This window comes from Mesitornis unicolor, unplaced genomic scaffold (genome assembly GCF_000695765.1).
Source record: "Mesitornis unicolor isolate BGI_N332 unplaced genomic scaffold, ASM69576v1 scaffold9841, whole genome shotgun sequence".
NCBI lineage: Eukaryota > Metazoa > Chordata > Aves > Mesitornithiformes > Mesitornithidae > Mesitornis > Mesitornis unicolor.
Window position 1 is genome coordinate 1 of NW_010163085.1, and position 21,616 is coordinate 21,616.

At 35.8% G+C, this 21,616-nt stretch overlaps 1 protein-coding gene across 1 annotated transcript in view; it reads right to left on the reverse strand.

Moving 5' to 3' along the window:
• Positions 1-61: 61 nt before the first annotated feature.
• KLHL2 (kelch-like family member 2) overlaps positions 62-21,616 on the reverse strand; it is a 55,684-nt gene continuing 34,129 nt past the window's right edge. Inside the window, exons 5-13 of the mRNA XM_010193816.1 lie at positions 12,548-12,657; positions 11,021-11,137; positions 9,831-9,980; positions 8,780-8,897; positions 7,941-8,138; positions 5,804-5,905; positions 4,748-4,876; positions 392-532; positions 62-228 (exon numbers count right to left, since the gene is read on the reverse strand). Of these exons, the coding sequence (XP_010192118.1) occupies positions 62-228; positions 392-532; positions 4,748-4,876; positions 5,804-5,905; positions 7,941-8,138; positions 8,780-8,897; positions 9,831-9,980; positions 11,021-11,137; positions 12,548-12,657 (1,232 nt within the window). The remainder of the gene's footprint in view (positions 229-391; positions 533-4,747; positions 4,877-5,803; positions 5,906-7,940; positions 8,139-8,779; positions 8,898-9,830; positions 9,981-11,020; positions 11,138-12,547; positions 12,658-21,616) is intronic.

Below are 21,616 nucleotides of genomic sequence, written 5' to 3' on the forward strand. Positions count from 1 at the left end.
ACTTGGCAAAGATGATGGAGAGTGGTCCAGTTATCCTACCTGTTATACTGTAAAAAGTCTGTTAAAAATATCTATATACATTACCTGCATAGCTTCTTCCTGTACTCATACAAGAAGACACAACTGTCCATTTATCAGTTGTTGGATTATAATATTCCACTGTTGATAGATTACAGGAACCATCATCGCCTCCAACTACATACAAGAGACCATTTACAGCACAAACACCTAAAAAAAGACAGAAAACCAATATGAAAATTAGCAATTGGCTTGTTCATCCCATAAAAGCATGGTTTCTCTTCTGCGACATCACAAAAGCAGCAGAAATCCAGGACCACGGCACTTACACCAAATGATATTACCACTATTTTAAAGTAATTGTTGCATATACCTGCGTTCCTTCTGCACATGTTCATGTCTGCAACCTGCTTCCACGTAGTGGCGACAGGATCAAACACTTCAACACTTTTTCTTACCAAAGGACCGTCGTGACCACCGACTGCATAGAGTAAATTGTTTAACACACCAACACCTGTGAACATATGAAAATAGTGAAAATTAACCAGAGAATTATTTGACTGATACAGAGGAGAAACAACAACAAATACTACGTCCACTAACATAAATCCTTCATCCAGTCAATGTTAGGAACTACTTCAGAAAACATTTGGGTCAGGATGCGTTAAAGCAAAAAGACAGTAACTACTGCAAGACACCGATAAAATGTCTTGCATGCTCGTCTACTGTATTGCAGCATACAAAGACCAGAGCTGTTCTGCAACAGAAGATTTAGAAAATTTTGGACGAAAAAAGATATGCAGGAAAATGAAGATTGTTGAAATTTAGGACTAATTAGAAGTGACAGTAAATGAGACAGTGTGCTTAGCCAGCATAACAGAAATTTGACAAGATGATAAAGTGTAAGTGAATTTTTATAAAGTAAAAATTGTGCAGTACGGAAGATAAAAGCTGAATGGATGGACATTGTACAATAGGGATGTTTCCACTGAAGTGCTGGAATACCTTGTAAACATATATATCAAACAAAAGTAAACAGAGTGAGCACCTTCCTCCTCCAGGATTTGGAGGACAACATCAAGCTTCCTTGAACCAAGTTTCAGTTATCAAAATATCCAAAAGGTTATTAAAGGGTCTTCTTTACTCCTAGGGTCTTCCTTTACTTTACAACAGAAGCTTATTAATCTCTAAACTTGAGATGAAGGAATAAAGCTAGTCTATATCTACTTGCTAATTGGATTGCAAATATTGAAAAGACTGTAATAGGGGAAGCAGAAAGGAAGGCCTGTTTGTGTATTTCTCACTTTATAATGCACTATTAGAACCCAAACATAATAGATTTCAGAAGTGCAGGGATTTTTTTGCATTGAAATTGTGAGTGATGGACCATAAAGACAACTGGAAAAAACACTACTATGAAAGTACATTGGGAACTCTGATATATGTCCCATTTAAGATTATGAAACTCAAAGCTGAGATAAAGATTTGCAAATATACTTCTTAAAGCATTCCATGGAAAGGGCACAGCTTAAAATCTTTATTAAAGGAAAACAGCAAATATGAATGCAAAAGATTAGTTATGTCCTTCAGAGAAAAAAAAATGCTAGGTTAAAAAAAACCAACAAAACCAAAACAAAACCCTGAGACCTTTGTAGCCAGCTGAAATATCCTTTAAAACATGTCACTAATATGGTATGTAAGAGCCATTCCTATATGGGGAGAGAAATTACTCCTGCTGTAATAACTCAATTTTCTTATTAAAAGAACAGGTTTTAATAATTAAAGAGGGGAAAGAAAGACTGAAGAGTTAATTGGTACTGCAAATATGAAAAATAGCTTCTTAATAGGACACTGCTTTATAATCATGCTATCTAATGCTTTATCAGTGATATTCACTACTCACATTTCCCCACATCCTTCCCAGTTAATTTCTCTTTTATTACTATTATTTCTAGCTATCATGTCACAGTATAGTGTGACAGCTTTTCTTTCTCCCACTCTGATCACACCTTATTAGACAGCAAAATACAACATTCATCTTGGGTAGCATTAAACATTACAGAGCTAGAAGGAGGGCTAAGATTTTTAGTTTAAACATGCAGTGTGATCTAAAGCCCCCCACCCAGGCTTTCTGTATAGTCACTGACCTTCCTATGCAGTGTGTAGAGTCTTCTCTCTGCCACACTGCCTTTTTTTCTTTGATGGCTCCTTAATTTTAATAATGCTCTCCATTCCTCTTTGGTGCTTCATTTTCCCTCAATCCCACTCCCAGTTTCCAAGTCCTACCTTATTTCTTGCTCCTTCCGTCTGTATCCTCTTGTTGCCGTCTTCTGAGTTCTCCTTTCTTTGTAATTTTTCTTTCCTGCCCATTTTTCAGGACCCTGTCTTATATCTCTCATCCCTCCCAAATGGCCTATATCTGGGTCTGAAGTGTCTCATCCCAATATGTTGCTGGAAACAGATCTGGCCCCGTATTGATCAACTGAGAAGCAGTTGGTACTAAAGAAGAGTAACTGAGGGTTAACCTCTGAAGTTGCTTTTGAATGAAGCTGAAGCAGTAGGAAAAGAAGAGGTGGGCGTAACTTCCTTGAGATGACCAGAGATCCAAAAGTTTAATACAGGAACAAAATTCTCTTTACTTAGCACCCATAATGCCACCAGGACTGATCACCTATTGAAACAGTTCTGGTGGTTTTGCATGTTTGGCCATGACAGCCAAACTCAATCAATAGTCATTTCACAATAAATTTTCACATTACCACCCACTCCTCCCCCATGCACAAATACAATTTTCCAAGTATTTAACAGAGCGGCACAGAAGAATGTTGATTATTTTACTCAATCATATGAATCTGAAATAGCTGACTACATTTACTTTTCCTCCTGATCCTTTTTAAGCAGAGGACAAGGTGAAATGCAGCAGAGAGTTGAGTAAACAAACACGATCCTGAGCTCTGGGATAAGGGGAGAGATGAGAGGGGCAGAAAGATCCCAGAAGTTAGTATATATGAGGCACTAATTCAGAGGTGTAGAAGTAATTTAACGTTAAAAAAAATCTGAAAATATCTAGTGTATAAATAGGCTATAAGCACAACGATAGTTTGCAAAAACAGAATATTAAAAAAAAAAAGCCGAGATAAAAATGGGTGTGCAGGCAGACTGCAAAATGAAGCTTTGTCACAACCCACCAACACTTTGTCTTTCTAAGGATACATGTAATTGCCCATTTTATACAAATATTTTCCTCAAAACTTGCCAATATTAGACAGGAGTATTTAATGATACCCTTACTGCAACTCTGTCCAGTTTTTAATCCAGAATTTACTTCCAAGATACACAAACTGAGTAACTAGAAGTTTTCCAAGACAACTATGTTTTGTCGAGATACAGCGTATCATGTTTCCTTCATTAATGTCATATTTTTAGTTTAGAAACACAATCAAAACATCACAAACTAAATATCTTAAATTCAGTAATGTATTTAATACTTTTATTTCTTTTGAAATAATTTGGATTTAATTAACATTATTATACAGATTAAAAACAGTTCAGAGTTAATAAAGAGTAATGGAAGGCAAGATGAAAAGTTGGAATAACTATTAATCATCTCTTTATTTGTAGCAGCATCTCTTCCAGTTATGAAGAACACTAATGCAATCACCAGCACATAGCTGAAGGGTGTTGCTAAAAGGAACCATTGACTACTTGGCAAAAAAGTGACTTAAACAACTAAAAAATAAACATAGAAAAATAGTATCATGTCATTTGACTTGAAAAAGTCCATGGGAACACATCTAGAGAAATAAAACAACTTCTGTAAGTTGAAAAAACCTGAAATACCAAAAGACAAATAGAGGACAGTGAACAGTAAATTATGAGTCCATAATATAAATAGTGAAAATGCTAAAGTCAGTTTGGAGCTGTGAAAGTATTATTTCATTAAACAAAAGTGGAATACCACAGGCACTGTTGATGTCTTTAAAGAGAAATATACATACTCAGAATCGCAAGGAAAAAAAATCCACACAAAAAAAAAGATAAGAAGGGATTTTTTAAGATTATAAAGAAATAAATGGATACACCTTGGCTAAATGATAAGGAAGGATAACATGTAGTAGCCTATACATATCCAAAGGATGTAAACATCAGGTGATGAGAAGAATTACTGAAGATGAAACAAAGGGTACATAAGTGGGAGTAATAGGATGAAACCAGTAATACAAACTTAAGAATGAACAAGGACAAAATTTCCTGCAGTGGATCAGAATGCAGAACAAGTCCTCCAAAGAGGTGGAAATCTAGTCACAGTTCACACAAAGTCAACCGGAAAACCCTGTTAGAAAAATCGTCCCTACACTGGCAAAGGGACATCTTTGAAGAAATGACATTTTTTTCATCCTGGCCATCTAGATTTTGATACTTCAGTATTTAGATGATTTTAAATTGATTGTCACAATCCATGCATACTAATCTGTATGTTAAAAACATCAGAAGTTATGGGAAGAGGAGGAACATGAAAAGTATGAAAAAGGAAAGGTATTTACTATTAACAGACTGAATCTTACTCTGTAGGACAGATTTGTGTTTACATCCTGCAATATATCAGTCATCTAAGACTAACACATTCTATTAGACTCGGATTGTAGCTTACCTTTTATATTTTTAGATAAATTTTAAAACCACAGCTCTGTTTCAGTTTTACAAGGATAGTTGATTCCTGCCCACTCACCTGCTCCACTCCGTCTAGTGCTCATTTCTGCAACATAGGTCCACTCGTTTGTATTAGCATCATAGCATTCTACTGAACTAAGGCACTGACGTGACGCCCCATCATAGCCACCAACAGCATACAGTTTACCTAGAAGGGTAACCAACAGAAACCTAAACATTTCTAATGCACACAGACTATACTGATACACAGGCTGAGGGGAAGTCATTGTTCTCTGAATTAGCTACTAATCAGTACCTGTCATCAATCAGTTACTGAGTTTCTATTTTGTAAATAGTTTTTGTCTTTGGATATAAAAGGCAGCCAGTATCCAACAAGAACACCACAGGTCAAAGATTATAAATTGCATAGCTGAAATACAAAGGTACTTTACCCTGTTTTTTTAAGAATTGTTCAAGCAAGCTAATTCAAGTACATTCAACATCAGAAGCACAAATAGGCTTCCTAGAAATATCAGAAATTCAGATGAAAATTACGTATGCAGTCTGCATTTTCAGATCAGGAACAGCAATGGTTTCTATGCAGTTAAAACACACACACATCTAATACTGTTCTAAGACCCAAGAGCCAGCCCAGGTCTCAACTGCACAAGCGACATTCAGGCTATTCACCACCAAGCTGACTCAAAAACCAAAAGTTTTCCTGGCACTGTCCTTGAGATCATCCTCAGCCTGCAACCAGCAAAGTCGGCCACAGATAACAGAGCTGACAATACTGCAGTGCTGCATCACTAAAGACCAATTTATAAGGTAATCACTTCAGTAATTGGGTTCCCTAGCTTTGCTGACATGCATAACCTAGAGCATGCATTCTTAGCAAGCTTTTTCTCAGCTGGCCTCAGGCACAGTTGAAGCTCTAAAAAAAAAAAAAAGAGATAATTAAAACAGCTATGCTAAAACCTGGTCAAAACCAAACAGAACAGTTACGCATTGTCCATACCATTTAAATTACAATGCTGAGCAAAAATATAAATCTGAAATATGTTTTCAAAAGTGAGAAAAGGTAGTAAATGATTGCATTTTTCTCCTTTCTTTTTAGTATCATTTGTCAACTTACCTCCAACAACGCCTACACCAACACTACTTCTTCTTGTGTTCATTGGAGCTACATGAAACCACTCATTAGTCTTTAAGTTGTAAACTTCGACTGATGATAAACCTATGAAGACAATATAACATTATTTTTTCTATAAATCTAGGTGGAACATAATGTCTACCTTCCAGAAAACGCTTCTCATCTGACAATTCAAATTATGTCATTTTAAGGACTGGTAAGTACTGTGCAAAAGGCACACCTGATGTTTAGATTTACAGTCAACCCATTCTTGGTGTCTTTAAGTGGGCAAATTAATAAAAGCTTTTGTGGAACTCTGAAAAATTCTTCCCTGGATATTTTCCTTTCTTTTTAATTAAGTCACAATGCTCTGTCCTACATATGATTCAGTAATTGTTACGGTAAAGGACAAATGGTTTAATGCATTTGTGAAAAGAATGAACAGTGTATGTCCCCGGCCTTCCCACAGGTCAGAGAAAGCTGTTGGTAATCCTACAGTATGTGAAAACACAGAGGTATATTTCATATGCAAACAGGACAAAAGAGACCAGGTAGTTTTCCTGCTCACATCTTCCATGAGTTAAGGACTCTAACTATAGAAGGAATACTGAAAGGGAACTTCCCAGAGATCCACTAGGCATTACGCCTAAACTCTTGGATGGAAGCAAACACTCCACTGCTCAGCTATTGGGTTGGCTAAATAGCAATTGTGGGTTTATTTTAATAGATGGACATACATGCCTTGAAGTGTGACTAACTTCATTTTAAACTGCAAATTCATTATGTAACTTGACAGCTGACAGGTCAAGCTTGTTTTAGAAAAAGAAAGTGCCCAACTTTGTTAACAATTATTTATTTGGCATAGATTTCAAAATGGAAAATCAAAAGGAACATTTTCCTCATATTTTGCTGTATTACTTCTGAAAAGGAAAAAATGCTGTGCAAGCTCCTGAAAAGTTATGTGATGTGTATGTTGAAGATGCCTTAAAACTACTGCAGTGTCAGAATTGGTTTGGTAAATTTTTGTCTGGAGATTTTTATGTTAAAGATGCACCACTCTCAGGAAGGCCAATCAAAGTTGATAACAGCGAAATAAAGGAAGTTATCAACTCCAGTTGGCATTTAATGACATGAGAGATTGATGATAATCTTTACATATTGAAATCCAGTGTTGAAAAAAATTTAAAACAACTTGGATATGTTAGGAGACCACATATTTGGCTAACACATGAGCTTAAAGAAATTAGTCTCGCTAAGCGTGTTGACATCTGTGATTCTCTCTTGAAATGTGAGGAAAACAATCCATTTTTTCAATGTATGATAACTGGCAATCAAAAATGGATCATCTACAGCAATGATGAATGAAAAAGATTGTGGAGCAAGCGTGACGAACCAGCTCAAAGCACATCAAATGCAGATAGTCACCAGCAGAAGATTATGCTGTCAGTCTGGTGGGATTTCAAAGGTATTGTGTATTTTGCATTGCTTTTGCATTGCTTCCTAGGGACCAATCCATTAATTTGGACATGTACTGTTGTCAACTGGATAAATTAAATCAAACAGAAGTGTTCAGAACTGGTGAAACACAAAGGTGTTGTGTTTCTCCATGATAATGCTACACCACATGCCAGTTTGGTCATTTGTCAAAAATTGTTACAGCTTGGCTGGGATGTGTTACCACATCCTCCATGTTCGCCAGACCTGGCACCATCAGACTACCATTTGTTTCGTTCTTTACAAAATGCCTTGAATGGTAAAACCTTCACTGCCGATGAGGATATCAAGTAATTCTTGGAACTGTTTTTTTGCCAAAAAAGAGAATAACTTTTTTTGAGCACAGAATCATGAAGTTGCCTGAAAGATGGCAAAAGGTAATTGAACAAAATCGATACTATATTGTTTAATACAGTTTTTTGTTTTCCAAGAAAAAATCACGTTTCATTTACCCAGAAAAAAATCCAATTACTTTTTGGGCAACCCAATAGAAGGATGTGACCACTAAGCACACTGCACACCACAAGATACTAAGCTACCATCATGCTTGGTTTCATCACAGCTACCAGGAAAGACACATTCAAATTTGATACAATTATGTCAGAAGTAGTCAAAGCTAATCAGCAGTATGTAAAGGCGATAATACCTGTACTCCCATCAAATCCTCCCACAGCATAAAGAAGGCCATTTAATACAGCTGCTCCCAGTGTGCTTCTCCGGTCTTGCATATTTGCAACACTTGACCACTGGTCCTTCACTGGATCATAGGAATCTACTGTGCGAACTCTCAATGAACCATTGAAACCACCAACAGCATAAACCATACCTCCCATGTACACCATGCCTAGAGCAGGGAAACGGGGAGGAAAGACGAGCGTTTCAGTCTGTGAATTAATTTTATTCCATACTGTCCTCTAAGTATGCAACTAGATGACAACTTAAAGTCACTACGCTATTGGGCTTTTGACAGTGTCCTAGAGCCACACTTCATTCAGATTAAGCACTGGAAGTTGACAGTTTTTGTTATTTCTAGCTCATACTTCTGAATATCATGCTTGCTGCACTTATCGGTTAGATATCTCAGCTGCTCAGATCACATTTTCAGTATCAGTTGGACACTTCTTCACATTCTTCAACTCATTTAATAATATGATATTTTAATGGTGAAATTACTCACTACTATAATGAATTAATATTTATATTTATTTATCCTCTGTATCTACAGAAGGCAATAAAGCAGTTTATTCTAGAGATTACAAACTGAAGCACAAATTAAGATCAAGTTATCAAACTCGTATTGTTCCAGATTAGCAAGTAATTTGAATGTTAAGAATGATCACTGAAGTGAAGGCTTAGCCCTTCTCAGATAAGTACTTTTAAGTACTTTACTGTTAAGTACTGTTCCAAAGAACATACAATGATTTATACAGACACTTAAATTCTGAAGCACTGCGAACCACAACAAAAAAATTAGGCATCATTTACCTGCTCTACATCTTCTGGAAGGCAATTCAGCCACCTGATGCCAGCGTTCTTCTTTAAAATCATAGCATTCAACACTGCGAATTGCCTTTGGTGCCTGCCCTCCAACTACCATCATCAACTAAAAGGGAGATAATACTACTTGTTATTTGCATATATGAGAGCATCTGAAAGATCAAAAAACTGTTAAAAAATAAAGCAAACTTATGTACAAGAAATAATTAATGGATGATTCTCTAAATAAGAAGTTTGAGTCTTGCAAGCTAGTCAAAGTTAAATTATTTTTATTTTTTAACACATGCAATTTGTAATTATTGTGTCCAGAGGAAGTATCCAAGGTAGAAAAGCAGGAAGAATTAGAATCTAGGTAGAGCTCCCATGAACGTGGCAGATTTTACTGTATCTTCACTTCCTACTCTGATCCCAGGTATGAGAATTCAGTGTCTATGATGTTCAATTGAACTGTGACCATCATTCACAGAATAACCTTATCTGGTTCCCTTGAGAGAAATGTGCTAAATCTGCTGAATGGAACCTCCTATTCCATTATTTCATTTGCTGTAACAGTACTATGCAAAAGCTTCTTTATTTCATTGGAAAGAAAATAATATCTAATGTTTGGTTTTGCATAAAATGAATAAAAGACTAAAAATGCTAAAATGCTTTTTAGCTAAAAATGGAATAAAATGCCTCAACTCAGAAGCATCAGTCCTTCCTTTGTTTTGGTTGGTTGGTTGGTTTTGTGTTTTTTTTAAATAGGCTTACTTCCCATAATTGTATATTTCTCAAATGCTAAAGCACTTATTAAAAAATATTTATTGGGAGGGGAGGTAGTAGTGGTGAGGTGTGTAGGTGAGATACTGAATCACATATATCGTCATAAGTAGTATGAAGTAGTATGGATCATAGAGCTAATCACTTGTTATATTTTTGTGAGAAATAAGTCTGCTACAAAACTTTTTACTGGAATACCCAAATGATGGTGATGCTTTCATGGAATCTGTCAAAATGGAGTTTGAAGAAATAACTACACTGGAAAAAATAAGGGTCTTACTTTTGGAAGGCTAGCGGGTGTTCTCAATTTCGTTCGAGTGCTTTTCATCAGTGCTCGTTGTTCAGTCGGCAGCAAGTGATACTTCATAGCTTCAATGAGGTAATCTTTACAAGCGCTGCTGTTTTTAACCAATATTTCCTCTTCAACTCTCTGTTTATTAATAGAAGTTTAACAAGGTCTGAGCATGTTAAGGAAGCAAAACAAATCACAATCTGAAGTGTAATAAAACCTGTGTTATATCACACAAGTGCACATTACTCTGATTTTTCAGATTGTCATTTAACCACAGACACAAATTTATGTGATAGCGTCTGGAGTCACTAAAAAGAAAGAATAAAAAACAGGAGATGTTGATTCTCAGTTAGTAAGTGGAAGAAACAATGTTAGGCAAGGTAAATAACTTTTCTTACAATCAAGTACATTTCTTGACTTTTCAAATACAGAGTATAGATCACTAAGGGGGGGAGTAATGGAGATGAATTTAACAAACTAGTAAGCTACCCACAACAATAAAAAACACAACAGAAAAACAAAACGAAACCAAATCCAGATTACAAATCAAACAAACAAAAAAAATCAACAAAAACACCTACTCAAAGTGGAGAAAATTCGTATCACAAAACCAGACTTTCTAAAATAAACACCTACCAAACTACTACTACACCTGCTAACCAATGTTAATAGCGAAGTCATATTTGTCCTGACACCAAAATAGTCAAAATGAGCTTATAAAATTTGAAAGAGCATATTATATCTCAACCAAATAAAAGAATGTTTACTTTTCAATATTTCCTAACCAACTTATAAATAGATAAAATTTTGAAGTTGAAAATTCACTTATGAAAACAAATCTCGTATCAAAGATCGTATTAAAAATGAAAGCTAACTTGATCTCAGCAAATTAAATCATTCACATTACTCATGTGGTATGACAAGTAGTCAGTCAAACAGATAAATTACTTACATCATTCTCTAAGCAGCAATCCTTCATTTGACTCTGTGCGCATGTGTGTATGCACACATACGTACGTGGTGGTGGCTGGCTGTTTATTTTTGCAATTAGTAACACATTATATTACACTGTTGTTTAAAATTAAAATTCTCCATCTAGCATTAAAAAAACCCAAACAAAACCAAACCAACCAAACAGTTGTTCACGTGCAGAAGAATTAGTATTCCTTTTTGCTTACCTGAACTAAATATTCCCGGGAAAGCAAAGGCAGCCGAACATGCTCCATCAGGCGTGCCATTAGCTCCTGCCTTACATCTTTGTCATGGTTAACCCACGCTATCACTGCTTCAAATACCTTCCAGGAAACAAACAAATGCAAGTCCTTTGACTTACAAATGCAACAGTATGAAAATATCCGTATGACTCCAAAAAACAGTTTTTGCTTATACTAAAATTCCCAACGTGAGAAAGACAACAGCAGTTACAGCTCCAGTTATTTCTGTATTTACCCACTACGAAATTCTGAAGATGCATAAGCCAGTCTCTGTTTATATCACTCTGCTTGTGCTTCAAGGACAGCTGTGCTACATTGACAAAACGCACACAGTAATTTCATTGATACTGAAAATCCGATGAAACTAGGTAAACAAACAACACGGCAACAACATACTACAATCCTCATCCTTTTCTTCCTTTCTTGGAGGATCAACCTTCCACATCATCACTCAAATTACTTCTCATCACCAAGTCTTACTAAAAGAGATCCCAAGCCTAGTTTCTCTTCTACTGCGCAGCAGTTCATCATACACTATAGCATAAAACCTTAATTATACTGCACAGAAGTAGCATCACATGTATCAACGTCAAAGTGATAGATCCGGACCTTCAGGGTATTATGGGAACAACAACACGACTTTGCTGGTTGCAGTTTAAGCAGTTCTAAGATGTAAAGTTTCGAAAAGGTTTTAACATGAAACACTACCTAGTCATACAAATCAGTATTCAAACATGTTTTTGAATACAATTTAGCCTCCTTTAAACAGAGATGTTAGTATATCTATATACTTCTTGGAAAAAAAAGAAAACCAATGTATTTTAAACTGAGAACAACTGATAAAAAAATGAAAACATCTACAACCTGAAAACCAGCAGAGGTTTGAAGCGTTGCACTGGGCTCACTGAAGATCAGAGTTTCAAAAATGGCTTTAAAAAAAATGAGATCCAGCTAAAGGTGAGCCAACACATATTTAAACTCAAATTTGGTTATACCAAGCTACCTAGCCATCTCCTTTGCAAGCCATATCTGTTCAGTTAAACAGCCTACATATACGTACAGAGTTCTAATACCTTTGCGGGACTGCTGATGTTAAGGTTAGTAGATGGCATATACTTGCTCTTCAAACTACTATTTTTAAGTTAGTTATCCTCTGGTAAACCAAACTCCTGTGTATGTGACTCAGAGCACGTGTTCTGTTTGTTCTGCTTGATAAGAAGGCATTTCCATTTAATATAGTTTCCATTTTTTTCAAAGAACAAAGGGTTATGGGATTTAATACAGTTTTAGGATTATTAAGAGTTGAGATTAGTTTTCAACATCAGACTGACAACACTTTTGGGAAAAATCCTTTAAACATGAGCACAATACATGCCTATTTTCACTGAGGAAACAAAGAATCCTTCCAAACAAGTATACAAGAGCAGTAAGGGCAAGCTTGCTCTTTCACCCAGAAGGATAAAAAGAATACTGTGATACAGATGGTCTTACCTTCTCTTCTGAGACAATCGTGAGTTTGTCACTGGATATAAGACTGCACACCTGCTCTACACCAAGATTGAGGTATTCTTCACTAAGTACGACATCAGAAAAGTGCTGTTCTGTTTAAAGGAAAAGTAGTGCTCTAACATACAGTGATAAGCATATCCCACAACAAGCATTAAAGCAGTAGAGGAAAAATAGAGGAAAACAAGTCAATATGCATGCTATTTTGTCATATTTAGAAGCAATACCTTAAAACATTTTATGTATGTTAAAGCTTGATCTCACAAACATCTTTTATATTTAAAGATCCTTTAAAATAATTGAAATATTAAAACATGATATACTAAAAGTAGCAATCATAGCAATTTACCATTTTTAGCATTGCTTCATGTCAGTATTCATTCTTGAAAATTACTTGAACTGCCTTTTGCTATCTTTGTATGCACAAAGACAGCAAAAAAGACTGCAGAAAAAGAACATGCTCTGTATGTTGTTGACAAACATGTTTTAAACCTGCAGTTCAACATGAACAATGGCTGATTTATTAGAACTAACCAGCAGTTTTGCAGTCTAATATAGGTCAAATAAAATAAGTCTGGAACCTGCTGTGTGTCTCAGAGGTTCTCCAAGGTCATAAAAATATTGCATATCACAAGCTCTACAATCTGTAGGTATGTAATTTTTCCTCAGTTGTTTTTAATGCCACAACTTTAAGTAAACAAAATGAATAAAATGTAATGTTTTAGTTGTAGAACCAAACATTTTCTTTTAACATAGAGCAATATATCTTTGTCAAGTTGTTCAGTTATTCAGTTGTCCTCTCCCTTCCTTTAAATTGCTTTTTAAGCCATTCAGTTGCTTAAAAAGTAACTCCATCCAGTTATTTGTTACTTTCCGCCCTTCAGCTATTCTTAACAGAAGTTGGAAAGGACAACTGTTACTAGGAATTTAAAAATTCACTCAAAATCAGAATTAGTAGAAAAAGATCATAAAACATGTTAAAATTAAAGAACTTTTCAAAGCATTTTTCTGTCATCCACTAGTGCTCTTATAGTTAAGACTCCAGACTTGACAAACTATCTTAAGCTCTTAAAAAAAAGTTAAATACTGAATGCTTCCAGATCAAGAAGCTTAAATTTTTCAGGTCAACTTTGCAGGGTACGACAGGTTTTTTGCACTGTACTAAAGATTAGAGAGCACAAGAAGATAAATCTAATACAGTATAATTCTTGTTCTTTATCTGGTTCAGAATCCTGTTACTTGAAATGGGCAGCACAAATTGCTTCAGACAAAAGTCCAAGAATATATATGGAAAGTATGATTAAAAAACCTTCTCCCATAAAGGTCTCACTGTAACTATGAAAGATGAGAGAATGGTAGCCAGAAGGATGATATTTTACATTAACCACATTTTACTAAACGATGAGTTTAGTGAGACACAGTCCAGTCCTCTTGAATCCTACTAAATTCTTGACTTTAGTACATTCCTATAGTAATAAGCCCACAGTCTCATTGAACAAAAATCTCTACATCTAAATTCAAGACCCAGTTTACCATTAGACCCAGTTTTCAATTAATATCCCCACATTCTAATGCTGACAAGGAAGGCCGCAACCTGTCTAGTCAAAGTCATTCATTATTCTATATTACTTTTTAGCCTTCATCTCTATTTAAAGTAGGCAGTCCTTGCTGTTTCAGTCCCTCATCCTACCAGCCTTTTCATTCACACAATTATCATGACTACAAGTCCTTCTAATTCTGATGGATGTTTAGTATTTTCTGCTATATTTCAGGCAATGGGAGAGAAAGGATGAGGAGAAATACTACTGATTTTTATAATACCACCATTACTCTTCCCCTCTTAAAATCTTCATGCCTGTTTGCTTTTCAGACTACAAATATGCAGTTTCTTAAGCCGGAGTAGAATTTTCTGAGGTACACATTGAAAGGAGTATCTGATTAATTTTATTATTTGCATAAGGCAAACAGAAATTGAGAAAGGTAATTTGCTTAAATTAGTTTTATTATAAACTCCAAATTTCAACTGACAGTGCCACAAAACAGCATGTCTGACTGTACTTCGAAGCTGAGTTACGAAGCAAACATAAAGGGGAAGCAACACTCATCGAAATCTCAAAGAAATCTGAGGTTCAGAAGCTTGTTCATCTTCCCTTGAGAAAACCAATCCAACAGTGGATCACATCCAGCAGGACACACTTTGTAAACTAGAAACAGCCAGTTGATTCTACAGGCTCGTATACAAAAGCCTTGCTTTTAAAATTTGATTTAGATTTATAACATGCTCTACATAGAGAGATCCAGCCTCTAAATCAAAAGAGTAAAATTTCAGAATTTACAAAGTATTACAGTGTATGGATGGCTGTCTCCTGCTCTCATGCTAGGAAGAGAACTGTGTAAGAAAATGTGAAAAAAAAATAGACGGTACTCAAACAAAACTAAGACGATTTTATTGGATACCAGTCTCTGTGCTTAAAGCATAAAACAAGGCACAAAACCAAGAGAAGAGAGAAGAATGAAAAAAAAGGAGAAATTAACCTACTTGGTCAATAGCTACAGACTCAGTTTCTCAAGCAACACCTGGAAACAAGTGCTCCACTGAATGAATTACAGGAAAAAAGAGAATAGGAGAGTAGACTGCTATGTGAATTTTAGTCTAGTTGAAGAAAACAGGTAAGGGGAAATAGCTTGTCTCTTAAGAACCAGATCTCTTGCTGTCAAGGAAACCATCTTAACAGACTGATAGATAACCTTTTGGCAGAAGCCAATTGAAATTACAGCTAAATGGATTATTCAAAATAATTAGAAACTGAAAAAAAGAAGAAGGAAATGCAAAAACACCAATTAGATCTGCCAATGGCAATTTATCTAAAGCTGTTCAAGTGTTGAAGACAGAAGACATTTTATTATATATATAAATAATGCTTATGAAATTCAAATTTTTTGCTTCCATTTATAAGAAGGATATTAGCAATTTTGAAGTATGATTCAGTAGTAACAGTTCCAAAAATCCCACTTAGATTCTCTTTTTCCAATAATTATGACAGAAAAATAGTAGTGGGGAGTGTGTACTTTTTGCCTACTGGGTTAGGATTCGTATTATTCCATATAATTGCTCACATTCTGAAAGCTTTGATAATCTGGAGATATTAACAAACATCATGAAACCTATGACATGTTTAAATATTTCATGCATCTGTCCCCTGCAAAATCTCAATTTAGCTTGGCTTTTATTTGTTAAGATACTTGTTTCTTCATTAACATCTCCTAGATAAGCAAACAGATAGAACTATCTGGCTGGAAGTTTTTGTGAGAGAATACTTTTTTTTTTTCCAAATGAGAATTTTCTGCACAGTGTGCAACTTTGACAAATTTGGATTGGAATCCTGCCCCACTTCTTGCCACTTTACCCAGACACTGAAGCCGGCTGGCTCCAGAGTCAGGCAGCATAGAAACAAGCTGGCAAGCAGAATCCTACTTCTTTATTATCAAAACTAAAATCTGCCTTAAAAAAATTCCTTCCATTTTCAAAAATATCCGTTCCAATTGCACATGAAAAAAACGGATTTTCAGATTTTTGCAACAGACAGAGACGGTTTCTATCTGAATAGCTAAAGATTTGTCCTTGTCTGCCCTGCACCAGTAGGATGAGACTTAGCATTTCCCTTAGCATAGCTTCATGGACAAACTAAAAGGACAAAAAGGAAGTTCTTATCAATATGAAAGGGGCTAATAACAAAATATTTGCAAGTACAATAAACAATGCCAGTGTAGAGAGGAAAGGAAGATAATAGGAGCCTACCACTTTTTGGTATTTTTCATCATGAGTTTGGAGATCTGTATTCTACGGACACATAGCAACAGTAAGCGCTTGACTTACTCTTCTATCTGAAAGGCACATAGTTAGCTGGACACAAAGTTACTGTCACTAACTTTATATTTTTCAATTACATAGGAAGGAAGACTACATCTGAAATCTGTACAGGACATTGCATGCTATAAACAGTCGTAGATTAATTCAAGCACTATTTCACTCATTTATTTACTTAAAGCCAGACCTTCTCTGGCTTAACTGCCTTTACTAAATGGAACAAACAAATACAGAAGCAAAGGTCTGCTGAAGTTCCCTCAGATTAAAAACCTTTCAGAGGATCATGATGGCCAAAAATAAAAGACTGTCACCCATCTTCTCCTTTGTGTTTTATTTCAGTGGTTGCTGTCATAATTTGTCTCCATGTATGACTTTAAGACTGCCTAAATTTCTGTTCCCTCACTAATTTGCTTCAGTCATTTTCTAAAATTTTTCTGAGGTGTTCCAGCAGCTGATGACACTTTAAAAGATTTCTGGAAATGGGTATTAATATTTTGTACACTTTCAGAAATCTTATAACAGAGATCTTACCAAAGCCACATTAACACTTGTGAGAAACATGGTCAGAAGTTATCAGTACCAGAGGCTGCAGCTAGAAAAATGAAAAATCCCCCTCATATTTCCTAGATCTTTTTGTGACAGTAATCCAATGTCCAATAGTTTGTGGAATAAAATATCACAACCAAATATCTCAAGTCTCACAAGTGTCTTTTGTCTGGTTTAGGTCAACTATTTCTATTTCACAAAACAGACTGTTTTTTTAATCAACACAGTGGAGTACCTGCATCTTTCTGATGTGATAATGCCAAAAAAACATCTGAAACCTTTCAGAAACATAGCTTCCTTCTGAACTGAGATCCTCTTGTTTTACAGCAATGCAAAGCATGGGAGCTTGGCAACATCTGTACCTTACATTCACTTAAAAGAACAATGACAATTTCTCAAGCAGATGAAACAAAAATGTGTAGCAAGAAGTAGTTTATTTCTTATTGCTTCAATTCGCAACGTCACACTGTGAGGTTCTTCTAGCTTGTGACAAAAAGTCTTTGCTAACATACGCCTAACATAACACACTGGTCAAGCAGGAACCCAGCCTCACTATAGAGGGATAGATGCAAGCTCAGCCAGATGGAGAACCAGCAGAAGCTAAACACTGCAGAATCATTTTTTTAAAATCTGATTTACTTGTCCATTTTATGCTTAAAAAACTGCTTTTGAGAACACCATGAAACTCATAGCAGCCAAAGTAACAGAAGCATAGCAACAGACATTGCTACTCAGAACAGAATCGCAAGAACAATTCTGCTAATGATGTCCTTTCAATCTCATGTGTATGAATGCACACAAGAATAGTTTACAGAAGACATGCATGCTTCCAAGTCCAGTCAGGTCTCAAAGTTTTAGAGTCAGAGCTCCAGAATGCTATGATAGCTGAGATATAGGCAGTAAGAAGCTTGAAAATTCAAGAGGAGAAAATATTGACCTGAAAAGGTATACAAGTGTACAGAAGAAAACCAGGATGTCAGCAGACAGAAATCCAGCAACACTGATGATCAGCCCGTTCCAAGGAGAACTGGAGGCCAATCCTTCCTCTCTGGGCACTTGTACCAGGAGCACTGAGAATGCTCAGTGCTCAGCCTAGCAGCTTGCAAGTCCCAGCAAGAACCAACAAATAGCTTCCTATTCCTTTTCACTTGCCTGGATCCTGCTTGCAGAGTCTCTCTGAGCACAGCAAAGGATGCCCGAACAAAATGACCCTGAGAACGAAGGGTTCCAAGTTGGACAGTTCCTGTGCTTTCAAACACATTTAACAAATATTGCACCCAAGGTCTTGCCACAGTCATAGATTTTGTATTTCTAGAAAGCAATCTCTATAAATGCTAACTTCAACCACTAAATTGGACAAAGATTGCTTAGAAGGAACTGAAATAGTTTAGAAGTTACTAAGGCATAGTCAGAGTTGGAAAAAATGATTTGAAAGTAAAAATTAAGAAACAGCTATATAAAAATGGGTTCCTTAAAACATTAAATATGTAAACATTAACTCTAGTTAATAAATGTAAGCTTTGCTTTGTATTGCATAAAAGGTCAAAAATATGATAGCTTTTTGGATTTTATATTAAATTACTCTAAAAACAAAAAGATTTAATTAAACTTTTTGCATGATAGTCCAAATACAGTTACCAAAAACTCATTCAGTTACATACAAATTGGAACTTCTCCAGTAAGGTACGCATTACAAAAGCTAATACTTTCAAAACCAACCTGAACAGCTTTTGAATTTTAAAAAACTGATATATAAGTAATTTGAATACAATTTCACTAGACTAAAAACTCCTGAGTATGGCTGATCTGTATATCTCGGTTTCATACTTAAGACACCAAGCAAGGATTCTGTTGAAATGCACCTAATCATATGAGTTTGCTGCATTTCTGTCTTTTTCCTGAAACATCCGTTCTTGAAGGAGATGCTGTAAGTGGGAAGTGAGTAAAAAAAAAAAAAAAAGAAGTCCATACAGGAAAACAGATTTTCTAGGAATTAAAGTAAGTGAAAGCATTAATCAAAATCCTTGTTTTTATAAGGTCTAAAATTACTCAAGGCAATAAAGAGCCTATTATTTGGACCCAGACATATGAATTGAAGCACTTAGTGCTCTATTTCAGGAAAATTTTCAGTTTTAACTCTGTACTAATTTTTAATGATGCTAATTGGTCACTGTGCATTTTAGGAAAGTTATGAAAAGCAATGCAATCATATGAATCTTTTTCTGCCGCCTTATCAGGATATTTCATTTTTAATTCTCTTTTGCTCTCATACTAAGCCTCACAGAGTGCTAGGGATTAGGGAGGCAGTGCAGAGAGTACAATGCAATGAAAGTAGCTCATACTCTGACTATGCACAGCATATTTATCTCAACAGCAAGAACAGACTGTGCATGGCTTCAAAATTCACCACACAGATACAGCAAAAACACAGTAGGAGTTGAGCTGGCAGCCTGCAGTACGGGCCAGCAGGACGCCAAGAATATGATGACAAAAAAAGGAAGCATAGATGAGGAAAGTGCTTTCTGGAGAAATCTGACAGAAATGGAAGGTCATTTGGTTACAGAGGAAAGCAAAGGTTAGTTTCATGCACAAAAGGAGTAGAGAGAGATATGAAATAAAAGATTCAAGTGAAGGTAATTCTGCTGAACTGAGAAAGCCAAGGATGAGAGGTTGGAATTTGATCCAGAGGGAAAGGAATATTGCAATAGTAGTAAAATGACCTTAGCAAACAGAAGTAGTTATGGCATAGGTAGATTTACATTGCAGCAAAAGTGAAACATGATGTAGAACAGATTTGGTAGGGAGGGAAGAAACAAGATAGAGGAACATGCAACTGAGTAGTTAAGAGAAAAAGGTAGAGCAATTAAAAGCTGTCAAGTTTATGAACCTGAAGGCCTGAGAGAACACTGAAGTCACCAGTGACTGAGGAAGACAGGGAGATGGGAAAGATAATTAGATGGAAAGCAATTCAGTTTTTGACAAACCTGAAGCAAAAATGAAACATCCAAGAGACACAGAAAAGACAGGAAAATATCTGTGACTGGGCAGACAGGGCAAGCTGCATGTAAGGAGGCAATACCTGAAGGTCACACTCAACCTCTGAAAACATGTGACTTCTGAATTTCCAAACAGATTTGTCCTGCTCTCTAATTTGTCCTGCCAAAGCTCTAATCAAAATATACTACTTTGCTGGCTAGTATGTTAAACCCTACAAAACAGCGGGGTTTTCACTACAAAAAGCATCCATTAAAAAGTAATTATTCAGTGTAATGTCTTCAGTCTCGACTCATACATCAAGATCCCAAGGCGCTCTATATACAAAAGAACAGTAAGGACATTGCTACCTGAAAAAATTAAAAGCCTTAGTTTTGGTTACAGTGTTATGTTACAAACTTACAAGTTTACACAATGCTTTGTTTACTTTTTAGTAATCTACATTATGCAACCTTTCTTGGCATCAAGAGCAGTCAAAAAGGGTTTTACTCCATTATGTTAAAAATTAGTAATAGTTTCTCTGAATCTACATGTATATCAGTTTTCAACAGCAGAAAATGTATTTGGAATATAAATTAAAAAAATATTTTGGCCTTCACAGAATCATAGAAATGTAAGCTAGAAAGAACTTCAAATCATCTAGTTTTGCACACAGACATGGTTTAGATCAGCCTAAATCAGAAGTTAGTCTAACCATTTTGGGGTTGTTTTAACAGCTGTCTAACAGCGGAGAGTCCATAACTTGCACAGACAGCTTGCATGATCTGTGTTACTTTTCCAGTTCGATTTTTCCTTAATATATGAAACAGCTTTAAAAATACCTCACAAGTTAAGCTTACTCACTCTCAGTCATTTTTATGCACAGGAAGATTGCATTCCTTCTCATCCTCTTAGCCTTTAGTTTCTTGACTGAAAGTACTCTCTTCTCTCACAGTCTTTGTCATAGTTCAGTCTGTTTTCTTAATATGTTCATGTTAGGCATCCTTTTATGCACTTCAGCCTGTTTACATCTGTCATAAAGTTTGGTTCAGCATTTTTCCACCTGAGGCCTCACCAGCATCAAGAAAAAGGGAATAATTATTCACCCTTCTACCCTCCATACAACATTACTGTTACTTTATCACAGAATCAGAATTGCTTTTTCTTTCACAACAGCAAGCAAAAATAAGAACCTACTTTTCAAAAATGTGAAGACCTGACATGAGCTAGTCCTCTTACAGATATGAATAACATAGTCCTTGACCATGGCAATGTAGTTTAAATAATAAAATCAAGAATTCCATGAACACTTCTTTCAGAGAAAAAAAAAAAAAAGAGAAACAATCCAATAGCAAGCGCTCTTTGCAAGAAAAGTAGAATTTTATTAGTTGAGCCGTAGAATTTTGTTGGTGTTAGAAGATATACCTCTATCTACTTTGTGTCAAGGCAGAAGAATGAGACTACAGGTACACTTTATAGTAGGAAATTCCAAGTCTTGGGGTAGATGAGTACAATTTTCAGAAGAAAAGTTAATAACACAGTACTTACTCATGGTACATTTCTTGGTTCTTAGCCAGTAAAGGGGCTACAGATAGCCTGTTTCCCCCACTTCCCATGCCCTTGTAGTCTTTCTTCCTCCATGTACTTCCTACAGACTATGGCTTGTG